General features: G+C 42.6%; 1 protein-coding gene across 1 annotated transcript in view; it reads right to left on the bottom strand.

Moving 5' to 3' along the window:
• The window catches only part of ARHGAP10 (Rho GTPase activating protein 10), a 321883-nt gene that overhangs the window by 86034 nt on the left and 222855 nt on the right, over positions 1-12994 (bottom strand). Inside the window, exon 18 of the mRNA XM_039253774.1 lies at positions 12795-12954. Coding sequence (XP_039109705.1) covers positions 12795-12954 — 160 coding nt within the window. The remainder of the gene's footprint in view (positions 1-12794; positions 12955-12994) is intronic.

Raw genomic sequence — 12994 nt, 5'->3', positions numbered from 1 at the left:
GGCTCAGGTCATGATCTCAGTTCGTGAGTTCGAGCCCCGCGACAGGCCCTGTGCTGAAAGCTCAGAGCTGGAGCCTGCTTCAGATCCTGTGTGTGTGTCTCTCTCTCTGCCCCTCCCTCCCTCTCTCTCAAAAATAAATATTTGAAAAGTTTAAAAAAAAAAAATAGAGTATAGAACAGAGTAAGTTGGCCCTTGGTTGGCATCTGGAAAGTAGGATGCTAAACAGTTGCTTAAATGGATATAAAACATTCCCTTAAAAGTTTGCATGGCCTACCATGCCTAAATTGTTTGTACATAAATGTGTATATCAGGGGTTATGTGGAATACCTGTTTTCCTTTTGGGAGTCTGGAAATCTGGTATTCGGTGGGCAAAGGATGCCTATGTGACTACCTCCCAATAAGCACTGGTTTCTAATGGGCTTTCCTGAACAAAGTATCACACACGTTGCTGCATTTTCAGTGCTGGGGAAAGAGTCTGCTCTGTGTGACTCCTCCTGGGAGGGCAGAGCATAAGTAAAACTACATGCAGATTCCTCCAGAGTCCACCTGGGTTGCCAAATTCTTCTCCGTGTGTCCTTACTACATCGCTATGAACAATCTACCTGTGAGTACAAGTCTATGCTAAGTCACATGACCCCTTCCAGCACATCCCCAGACATGGGGGTGGTCTTGAGGACCCCAGGCACACCCAGGAAAAGCAGGCACTACATTTACTGGGAAGACCTCTATTTGCAGGGCACTATGTAGCGGTCTGCTTCATCAAGTAGACATTTTATTCACTCTGGCTTTAAGTTCGAGAATTTGTGGAAGCCTAGCAGAAATAGAACCATGATGCCCCAGTGTGCATGAGCTAAAACGGTCAACCCCTAATTTAGCCATTTTCCAGCTAACATTCATTAGTCAAAACATTTAGTTAGGTGAGACACTAGTGCTTGCCATGCTAAAGATGCAGGGAAGACACAGTATATGGTCAATCACCGAAGGAGTGCAGCAGTGGTGTTCCAGAATGGTTTTAATTTCAGGGCAATTCAGAAGAATCTAAATGAGACAACAAGGTTGCAGTATCAAAACCTGGCCATGACAGAGGTGCCTTCATCGTTGTGCCCCAAGTCAGTTGCCTGCTTCTTCTCACTCAGGCAGAAGTCTGAACATTACCACATCTCAAAATAATGGAAAATGGCGATCATCCAGTATTTTACCACAATGCCTTTCAGTATGGGCTCCTTCTTTCCATAGCCAAACTGAACTGTTAGTATTTATTTTTTAATGTTTATTTTTCAGAGAGAGAGAGACAGAGCAACAGTGCGTGAGCAGGGGAGGAGCAGAGAGAGAGGGAGACATGGAACTAGAAGTGGGCTCTGGGCTCCACACTGTCAGCACAGAGCCTGATGCAGGGCTCAAGCTCATGAACTGCAAGATCACAACCTAAGCAGAAGTCGGGTGCTTAACCAACTGAGCCACCCAGGCACCACCCATCTGTATTCAATAAAGGGTTACCTTGGTGGCGGGCCCCAGGGAGGGCGCACAAACAATAAAGTGTCACTGATAAAATGAAGCATGAATCTGAGATGAGTGACATCCTTACCTGTTCCCCTCCCAGTTCCTGAGCAGACACATGGAAAATAAGTCAACAGCAAAAGACAAGAAAGGCTGAGCCTGAAGACATGTTCTAGACCCTAACTTCTCACAGATTATATGGCAGCTCTTGGTTTCCCATGGTTCTAGGTTCCTGACATGGGAGTCCCTGAAATTCCTAAAATTGTACCTACATTTCTTTTGTGTATATATAATATAATATTGTCTGGGAACAGGACCCAAAGCTTTCATTAAATTTTCAAACTAGGTCCTAATGTATTAAAGCTTCAAAACTAATGCTCTAGATAGAGGAAACGTATATCAGATGAAGGAGCAGACTTCAAAATGATTGACTGAATGGCAGACCAGAGACCCAATTTGCCAGGAGATGTGTAATGGGTTTGAAAGGGGTCTATCAGGTTGGAGACCAATAGCTAGGGAAACTATTGGGGCGCCTGGGTGGCTTAGTCAGTTAAGCGTCCGACTTTCGCTTAGGTCATGATCTCGTGGTTCGTGGGTTCGAGCCCCGCGTCGGGCTCTGTGCTGACTGCCAGCTCAGAGCCTGGAGCCTGTTTCAGTCTGTGACTCCCTCTCTCTCTGACCCTCCCCTGCTCACGCTGTCTCTCTCTCTCCTAGAAATAAATAAAACATTAAAAAAAATAGCTAGGGAAACTATTACCTAGAGAAAAGTCACTTCTGGTTTAAAAAGTGGTCTGAGAAAACTGAAGAAGTTAAAGAAGCTCTAGTTAAAATCATGGGAACAGAGTAACAGGTTCAGATTTGGGTGACCTCAAAATACCAGTTTCCACCTAAAACTCCATTGACCAGATGCACCTGATCCATTTTCATAAGGACTGGGCCTAAGTAGCAGTCAGCCTCAAGGACATGCTGCAGCTATGTGATGGCACCAAAATATAAACTGAGTTAAATCAAACTTGATGAATAAATTGTAGGTATGATGGACTGTGAATTTTCTCACACTGTCCAAAGATGATTTGGTTGTAACCCAAACTGACCAAACTGATATAAGTAAAAAGGGATTTATTAAAAGGAATCAGCAGGAAGGACAAAGAGCTGAAACTCAAAAGTGCTCTGAATTAGCAACCTGAGGCCATCAAAAGTCAACCAATAACTCTCCATTTCTCACCTCTGCACCCTCTTCTAATTTTTTTAAATATTTATATTTGAGAGAGAGAGACAGAGCACAAGTGAGGTAGGGACAGAGAGAGGGAAAGAGAGACACACAGAATCCAAAGCAGGCTCCAGGCTCTGAGCTGTCAGCACAGAACCTGACGTGGGACTTGAACTCACAAACTGTGAGGTCATGACCTGAGCCGAAGTGGGATGCTTAACCAACTGACCGACCCACGTACCCTCTTCTAATGAGACTCCCATCCTTCCCAGTGCTCTGCCTTCTCCACTGGGCAGCTGGCCCACCACTGGGGTTTCTTCAGCCTCAAGCCTAGGGGCAATCTCATAGTAACTGGCTGGGTTTCTCCTCATCCCAATTCCAGATCTCCAGAGGAGAGAATGTGACTCACCCCAGACTCCCGCAGGACTACTCTTGTGTGTGTAACCAGCACTCATCAGCAGATTGAGATTAGAGTGGCACCGAGTCTTACAAAGCTACGAGAGGGATGATTCCACAGTGAGCAGTTCTCAGAGGCACTGGGCTATCTTCCAGGACATATATGTACTAGATCACTGTGGGGCAGTATGAGAAGGACCCAAGAGAGGTAAAAGGGGAAGAGATGGAGGTCAGAGTCTAGAAAAATACCCTTTTCCCAGCCCAGCTTGTCTACAAAGTAGCAGGACATTTTTCCAGGAAAAGAATGGGGAAAAAAATTTCCTCTGAAAGTATACTAGTCTGATGCACATGGCCATATTGTCATTGCATAGGCTTCAACAATATACATACTTTATTAATATAAACTTCTATTTTTTTTTTTAATTCTAAAGTGTTTTCCTAAAACCGTGTAGCCTATTCTCAATACTCTGGCTTAAAGTTAATAAAAATCAGTTCTTTACATACTAATGAAGCCATACTTCACGTTTATATTTTCCCACTTACACTATTTGGTGTACTTTTGGATTTTTGAAGATTTGAGACACTGAAACATTCTGTTTTTAGTGGTTTCATTCAATCTTCATATCCTCTAAATCTGCTGTTGCTGAGGATCAGAACCAGCCTCTTAGGCAGTGACCACACAGACAAAAACCTTCCACTTAAAGCCATTTAGAATCGACAGAGCAGCAGTACAGTCTAGAGCCTAACGGTCCCACCTCCAGAGGCAGACAGTCCCGGGTTTAAATCCCAGTGCTGCCATTTACCAGCTGTGCAACCCTGGGCAAATTCTTACCCTCAGCTTCAGTTTCCTCATTTGTACAATGAGGACGAAGATAGTATCTACCTCACAGAGCTACTGAGCAGGGCATTAAACGAGATCGTGATGTCAAATACTTAACAGTATGAGGACTTAATAAATATTAGCCTTTCTATTATTATATATTAATTATTCTGATGGTGATACACACAAGGAGAGAGGTGATAAACAGAGTTTCACTAGAGTTTCTGGCAAAGTTGAGCTGGGAGGCCTGGCAGAGCCAGCTGACCTCAAAGAGATGACATCCCATAAGCAAGCTGCCTGTCACATGTGATGTGGCAAATGGAGAACAATCTGAGGGGAGGGAAGATGGCTAGTTGAGGGCAGCTGGCCTTCCTGTCACTGCCCACTGGGTACCACAGGCATATAAACCCCTTGTTTCTCTCAAAATACAAATGAGTCAGCACCAAAAAGAAATAAGCTATCAAACCAGGAAAAGACACAGAAGAACCCTAAACGTATATGAGCAAGTGAAAGAAGCCAGTCGGAAAGGCTACATACAATACAATTCCAACTACAAGACATTCTGGAAAAAGCAAAACTACGGAGACAGTAAAAAAAAAAATCAGTGAGTGCCAGGTGTGCGAGGAAAGAGATGAACAGGTAGAACGTGGGATTTTTAGGACTATGAAAATATGCTGATAATAATTATAATGACAAAAATAGGTTATAACACATTTGGCCAAACCCATAGAATGTACAACACCAAGAGTGAACCCCAAAGAAGCGCTGGACTTTGGACAATAATGATGTGTCAGTGAAGATTCCTCGAGTGTATCAAATGTACCACTGTGGTGAAGGATGCGGATAAGAGAAGCTCTGTATAGGGGTTGGGGGGAGACAAGGGATATGGGAAATCTCAACTCTCCTCTCAATTCTGTTGTAAACTAAAAAAACCGCCCTTAAAAAAACATGAAGTCTTTTAAACAATACAAATAAGTCATTATAGTTGTTTAATATAAAATGCATTTATTTGCTTAATATGTAGTTATACATACACTAGCTGACAGTGACAGCGTAGGGTTAAGGGATAGGCTTTGGAGACAAACTGGGTTTAAATCCCAGCTTGGCCACTCTCTAGGACCTTGAGCAAGTTACTGAGACTCCCTGAGCCTCATCTTCCTTATCTGTAGAGCAGCGGGGAGAGAAGTCGCTGATGTGGATCAGCTCACCTCAACTTTGTGACCACTCTGGTGAACAGGTACTTCAGTGATTTCTATGTAACACAGGAGGAAACTGACAATGAGAGTCCAGACAGTGCCCAGATCACAGAGAAGTCACATAACCTAGTAGAGCTGAGATGCCAACCCAAGGAATTTCATTTTAGAGCTCACTATGCTACATTATGTGATACTATCTACAGAGTACTCCAGCAAACTGTCAGAGAAGGAGCTAAGCCTAGCGCACCGTCATCCTTTTGTCAATATTGCCTATTTTAATTATTATGGTTCTCAGTTTTATATTGAGAGATGTGGCAGAGACAGCTCTGACAGCTTCGGGGGGGGGATTATTTTATAAAAGAAAATAAAAGTGGGCACATCTCCTGAAAACAGTCCAACCCATAAACACCCCATACGATCTTGTCCCCTAAGAAAAGGCATCTGATGGCACCTTCCCCATTGCTCACCTACCCATTGCCCACCACTCCCATCCCCTCACTCCTGGATTCTTATTCTCCCTTCCAAGAACTCTAGGTGTTGCTCCTAAAAGAGAGATGAACAAAAGGATCATATTCCTCATCATTCTTAATTCTACAAATACTGACTGAATGCCAAGTTCCATGCCCTGAGCTATGCTCTGAGGACCTGTATTTGTAGCTCTGCATCTCCAAAGACTTTGGCAGAGAATCTCTGAGTGGGCCAGACCTCCTAGGCCTGCTTGCTTTCTCCAACCCCTCAATCCCATCTCCAACATGAACACATTCTCATTATCAAAAATATTATGAAGTTCTTCCTTCTACTGAATCAAACACTCACCTCCTAGCAAGTTCTGCTCGCCTGTACAGACTATGCTTTCTCAGATAACAAACAATAAATCTACTTCCCTTTCCATACTGCAGCTCTTCAATTTTCCTGAGACAGCCCCAGTGTTTTGTCTATACTAGACACTAAAATGCTGCAGAATTTAAGAACTTTATCTCCCAAATTTTCTCTGATCAAACCACGCTAGTACCATAGGAAATTACTACCTATCCCTCCAGAGCCACACTACAGTGCAGAGAAGGGACTTCCTGTACCATAGCTAAAGGAAGAGAGAATTGAGAAGACAATGTCATTATTTTTTGACTCTCCTTCAAGAAAGGAGAAAGGCAGACAGAAAGTTTTCTGTGGTTTTAAAACTTCTTTTTAAACACTCCAGAGAATGTAAGACCCTGTTGAGAAGAAAAAAAATCTAACAGTAAAGGAAGTCTCTGTGGCTATGCCAAAGATGCCAACGTTCAAGAAAACCAGAAGAAGGAGAAAAAGCCACCCCCCCCCAATTTGTCAGATAGTCTTGCCATGGGGTTTTGACTTCTGTACTGAACCATCACTATTCAGACAGCCATAAAGCTTTTAGAAATTCTGAAGTTTTATCATTGTTGCTGTTGTTTCAGATATTTATTTTTCTTTCATATGAAAACTGGTGCTGCCTAGCAACCCCGTGCCAGCAAAGCTAAATGAAGAACCATTTTAGGCTGACTTTTTTAAAAAGGGGTTTCTTTTTCCCACTGAATGACACGCATGCCCTAAGACTAAAAGGTTCCTTGCACCTCAAAGAAAATGGTTTGCATACTACTCACTTGGGCCTCCCTCATATTCAAGGAGGGTAGACGAGGACCAGGATGTGTCTTGTGTTTGCGGCAACAGGAGTGGAGGTGTGGGCTGCCCCAAACCCAAACCAGTCCACATGTGGCTGCTTCTGGACTGCAGGTTGGGACTGAATAGGGCATCCATTCCACCACTGACCCTGGGCGCAGGGACACATTCTTCTAGCTTTTGGCAAAGACAAGGGTGAGGGTCGGAAAGTTTGTCCCAAGGTTACAAAAGTAACACAATGTGCTATTCGATACTCTTTATGTGTGCATGTAATTTAATACTCTGTGCTGTGCACCTGGGAGAAAACATACATGACCGTCTCACCTTGACTCCTCTGTGACTAGAGGGACACTGGCTATTCAAGGACTTTTCAACAGATATTACAGGGAGGGCTACTGAAACCTCAGAACAGGAACATAACATCAGCCTTTTCCACAAATCATGATCATCACAAATGGTCTCCATTTTCTCACCATGAAAAATGAGACACAGACTGCCCGAGTACCCATTTAAAAGATTAAACTGCTCATTTTGATAAACTTTTAAGAATCCTCACCAAGGAAAAGTTTTATGCAAATAAAATGTGATCCTCTCTCAGCACCCTGTGATCCACAGAAACTGTAGTATACAAAGGCTAACACCAAACAAAATCTTCATGATCCACTGACCATCACAGAATCAGTGAAAATTGGAGCAAACTGAAGCATCCCACAGAGCTAAAAGCAACGAGAGTGCCATATTTGGCCTATCACATTGATAATCCAATTATAATCCTTAACAAGATAAATATACAGGCATATCTCAAAGATACTATGAGTTTGGTTCCAAACCACCGCAATGAAGCGAATATTGCAATAAAGCAAGTCCAATGAATTTTCTGATTTTCCAGTGCACATAAGAACTGTATTTATACTGTACTATAGTAAGTCTGCAATAGCATTATGTCTAATTTTATTTTATTTCTGAGACAGACAGACAGACAGACAGCATGAGCAGGGGAAGGTCAGAGAGAGAGGGAGATACAGAATCTGAAGCAGGCTCCAGGCTCTGAGCTAGCCGTCATCACAGAGCCAAACACAGGGCTCAAACCCACAAACCGTGTGATCATGACCTGAGCTGAAGTTGGACTCTTAACCAACTGAGCCACCCAGGCGCCCCACCAATAGTTTTATGTCTAAAAAGACAACATACATATATTTTAAAAATACTGCTAAAAAAAAAAAAAAAATACTGCTAAAAAAATACTCAAAATAAATAAACTTAAGAAAAAAATCTATATATTATGCCAAGTGATTTGGTTGAAAGTAACATATTTCTTACTTTACATGAAATGCCAATTTAAATATTAACATGAAATAAGATAATAAAATCACACTGATATTATTGTTTTCTCTGATGATTTTCAAAGTCTCTTCATAATCTTCCAGGGTCCTCAGGGACTAGGGGAAAGACAAGGAGTTTGTCGCATTATCAACACAAATTTCTTTTATGACACGAAAAATGTATAAAATAGTAGAATGGGCTCCATTTCAACGAACTTTGTTAACTCCCAGGAGGGTTCTTTACCTATCTGTCTAATGAAGCTCCTCTAAAGAGCTCCCCACCCCAGAAATTAGCTAACAGCAAATTAGAATTGAAAGTGATTAGCAAGCTGCATACAATGCCTGTCCTGTCTGCTCTGACTTTCCCTGCTGTATGTTCTGTCCTGCAGGAAAAACACAATGCAAATCTGTACTTGCTATCACCCATTCCTGAACACGCACTCGTTTAAACCCTTACAGGTCGACTTTGGCTCTTCCTCCCAACAGACATTTTACTCTTGGAGTAAACAGTCGTACTCTCCCACAGGGCTGGCACCCGGCATCACCAACAATGCCCCCTTGACAACCCTAACACTGAACTTGCTTGGGTTTCTTCTGGCTCCTGTTTTATCTCTCATAGAAAAATCTCAGTGTTCTGCAAAGATACTGCTCTTAATCTTCTCCTAGTCATGAGAAGCAAAAGTTTGGGATTAATCAATCCTTAACTCAAACTCCAGCATTGCTGCTCACCAGCTGTGTGCCCATAAGCAAAGCCAATCTCTCATCCTTCATGTTTCGTACATGGTATAAAGGGATAGGATGTGTAAAAGAATTTTGTATATATACAGGGATACCATTAGTAATATATGAAATACTGTAAATACTTTTTATATATGCATTTTAAGTGTGTAGATTCACACACGTAAACACTAGGGTTACAGGAGGTAAGTACCCCATATAGTAGACCAATATAACACAAAGGGCACCATGCCAATCTCTTGCCTTTTTATCTTACATTATACTTCCCTCCACTAAATTCTCTCACAAGTTTGAGCCCCACATTGCAGACCATTTGTTACACATCCGGACGACTAAAATTCAGCACATTATAAACTGAACTCTTGCCCAAACCCATTTTTTTTCTTCATTAATGACATCAATATTCTCCCAGTATGGGGTCCTCAAAAGTGACCTACTGACCATCATTTGTGACACAGTCCTCTGAGACGGCCCACAGATCCAGACCCTGGATCATGTCTCCTGTACCTCACAAGACGATGCCCGCCACCCTTGAACTTCCATTCTCACCACCATGTCCTCAACTGTGCACCGTGTGACCCCTCACTTGGTCTGTTATTACTCCACTTTCTACCTGCCAACCCTGCTGCCAGATTAAGCTTCCTGATGCAGTTTACCTGAAAACCAGGACAGGCCCTGGCACCCATCAAGTGAAATCCATAAGTCCTATGGTGGCATTCCCAGGCTCCCTACACCTGGCCCAAACCTCTTTCCAATGTCATTTCATGCCACTCGCCCGTGTTCCACCAGAAGGTGCATTCCCAGAACACACACCTACTCTCTGTGCTTCTTTGATTACACGTTTTCCCATATCTGAAATGTCCTCTTAAAACATACTCCACCTGTTCAAACTCTATTCTAAAACCTATTCAAACCACCTAGTCAGGAAACGTTCCAGATTCCTTACAGTTTCATATAAATCCTCCACTTAAGTCGCAGCAACTTTCTCCGCATCTTATTCTCTTATGAGAGCACTTATTCTCCACCGCATCCCGCCGTTACCGTAGGTCAGATCTTTCCCCTGCCGGACTCACCGCCCTCACTTCCCCCACATCTCACAACCATGTTGCCAGGTCAGACTCCAAGAGGGCGGCCCACCACAAATGCGCCACATTAATCCATAACAAATATACTTTGTCAAGAACAAAACTTATGCAAAACCCATAAATTCTAAGGCACAATCCCAACTTGAAAATCTGTGGGAATTTCACAGTACCCCTTTCCACCTGGGAAATGCAATTTTCTGGTTTGCACGGGAAGAAAGGCCTTGATGGTATTTTTGGCCCATGAATGCTTCTTTTAAAAACAACATCTTAATGTATTATGTGGGAAGGAAGCCAAAACATGTGGATTTAAGTTTCCTATAGAGTACATATGGGTTTTATGAAAACAGCAAAGAGGCTAGGATAAAATGTGATCTTCAGGGCAGATTAACTCGGGCCTTCTTCTAACTCCAAAATTAATCTAGTGCTTTCTTGCTTTAATTATATGCTGAAAGTTTCCTCTTCTGCTTTAGTGACTTTCCTGGTCAGAGTCAACATTTTTCACATTCCTGGGATGGAAAAATAAGTGAGGAGAAGAAAATGCCTTCCTCCTATTGTCACTTTCCCCTCTGTTCTCCTTCGTAGATACTACTAAGGTCTCTTCATTCCTCTCTCATTGTCCCTTCTTTCTACCCCCCTATCTATTAAAATTCTTTCCTCTCCCAGAAGACTCTTCTTTTTAACCCTTCTACCCTCCTTCCCCTCTCCAACCCCCCCCCCCCATCTCTCTCATTTTGTTCTCAAGCATTTACTAAGAGGAACCACAGCTCTCCCTCACTACGTTCAACTCAAACACAAGACCTCTGGGTGGTAAACATGGATCTGTTGCCAAGGAAACCCCTGGCCCCTGTGGGCCCGTGGGTCCATATGAAGTTTTTCTGCACAGCCACCCTCGTCAGCAGAAATATCCTTCCTCATAGCCGTGCCTGGACTCTGAAGGGAAGTCCAGCTGAGTAGGAACAAAGAGCTGGGAGTGAAAGTGGACAATGATGAAATCGAAGTGAAAAGAGGAGGAAATAGGGAAATTAAGTTCTCAGAAATATGAACTAATCCAAGCTAACAGCTCCCCACCCCAAGCAACCCTGTGCATCCAAACCTAACCCCATGCACTCCGTGAAGAATCTGAAACTCCATATCCCACCCACCCCCTTCTTGATAGGAAACTCAGTGCTTCAATTGACTCTGGCAGTGCATTTGCGGCATTTCCCAGCTGAGCCACAGAAATGCAGAGGGGAAACCTGGAAGCCTTCTACTTAGCTTTAGGAAGCTTCTTCTCTGAGAGTGGGTCCAGTTTCATCTGCTATAACTACTATAATTGGCTCACCAGTGCCACTTGAAAATTCCTGTAAGGTTTGTTAACAAGGTGGAAGCGGCACTATCTACCTCCCAGCAGAAAAATCATGAACTTACCTTCTCAGCTTCAAATAAAAGAAGAAAATAGGAAGCTGCAGCATTAAATGGAGATCCTTTTGTAGGAGATCAAGACCCAGAGCCAGTATTTTCACAAATAAACTGCAGAAAGTTCCCTAATTGGGATTTAACCAAATGATAGTTGTACCACTAAGCATTATTTCAAAGCCTGTGGGTCTAATTATCTCTTTTCCCAAAAATGATTAGTAGCCATCTTTCCTTGAAGCTGTCTGGAGAGCTTAGGGCACCACAAACAACAACAATAACAACCTAAACTTCTTACACTCATAAACCAGCTGCTTACGCTATACTGGGAAAGAAAATCTCTGACCAGGCTTCACCTTTAACTCTTCAGTGGGAACAGCAATCACACAAGCTAGAATTGCTCCAGCAAACAGCAAATGCAGCAAGGCTCTCACTGTGCTTTGCTCATAGAGCCTACACCTCCACCTCCGTCTCCTTCCCACTCCTCTGCCCCCCTCAAAAGTTACTGAGCTCATTCATTCATCCAAAAAATATTAACATCCAACACGTACCAGGTATTATTCTAAGGGCAAAAAAAGATCTCTGCCCTCCAGGATCTGGCAGAGAAACAGGTAACTATGGCAATAAGTAAATTATATAGCATGTTAGACTCAGATAAGTGCTATGGGATACAGATCCCCAGACAGGCTGCACCCCACAGACTGGGAGCTGCTTTCCACCAGGGCAGTAATATTCATCTTCACATCCTAGCACCTAACACATGCTTGGCACAGAATACAATCTCAGTTGAAAAGAAGAAACAAATCACAACAAACTTGTAATAAGCAAATGAGTAACCAAGGATTTTAACAGTTTTCAAATTCCCTATCTTAGAAGAAGTGAGGATAATTACTAGCAAGGTCCTGATCTATAATGAGGATGAGGAAAAACTGCATAAAAGTTCTTGAAAGAATATAGTGTATTTCGAAAAATCCCTGATTACACAGACACGAATAAGCAGATGTGTCACCAAAGAGATTATTCATTTTAAACCAGATATTCTTAATCTGGGGTTCCCAGATTTAGAGATGCATATGAATCCCCTGAAGTTGTTAGCACAATTTGGGAGACAGGGGGAGTTATCTGTGTTTTTCTAGGGAGAGTCTGACACAGACTGGCAAAAATATTTTCCCTATGTTACAGAAATAGAATTTGAGAAATCCAAGGATAGGACTGAAAGCAGCAAAAAATCTCAACAGTCCAGTATTATATTGCAGCTACTCATTTGCATCTCGGTTAAACGCTTCTTCCTTAAACTACTGAGATAACAGAAGACCAAGCATACTTCAGATTTATGGAAAGCCCTCAGAAAACACAAGCTCAGTGAGAACTTCTCAGAACCAAGCTCATCTTCACAATAATATCATCATTTAACCGGGGAGGGAGGATCTTAGAGGACAGTTTCATCTGGTGATAAAGCCAAAACCAGGAATTTCCTTAAGGAGAAAGCAACAGAGACTTTACCTTTTCATGGTTTTCAATTAAGATTTCCACAACGATGTTCTGAAACTTCAAATCCATGATGGCAGCAACAGTTTCTTCCTGGGGCCTCATCAAAGTTGGTCCAAACACCACTCCCAAATTTGCCACAGTCATTAGGTTCTGCTTGGAGTGATGTGAAACACTAATATGGAAGTGGGGGGAAAGAAACGACTCTGGTTAAA

Source organism: Hyaena hyaena, unplaced genomic scaffold (genome assembly GCF_003009895.1).
Source record: "Hyaena hyaena isolate Hyena2069 unplaced genomic scaffold, ASM300989v1 scaffold_464, whole genome shotgun sequence".
Lineage (NCBI taxonomy): Eukaryota > Metazoa > Chordata > Mammalia > Carnivora > Hyaenidae > Hyaena > Hyaena hyaena.
Note: the sequence above shows the minus strand (reverse complement) of the source record. Positions and strands in the feature narration are given on the sequence as shown.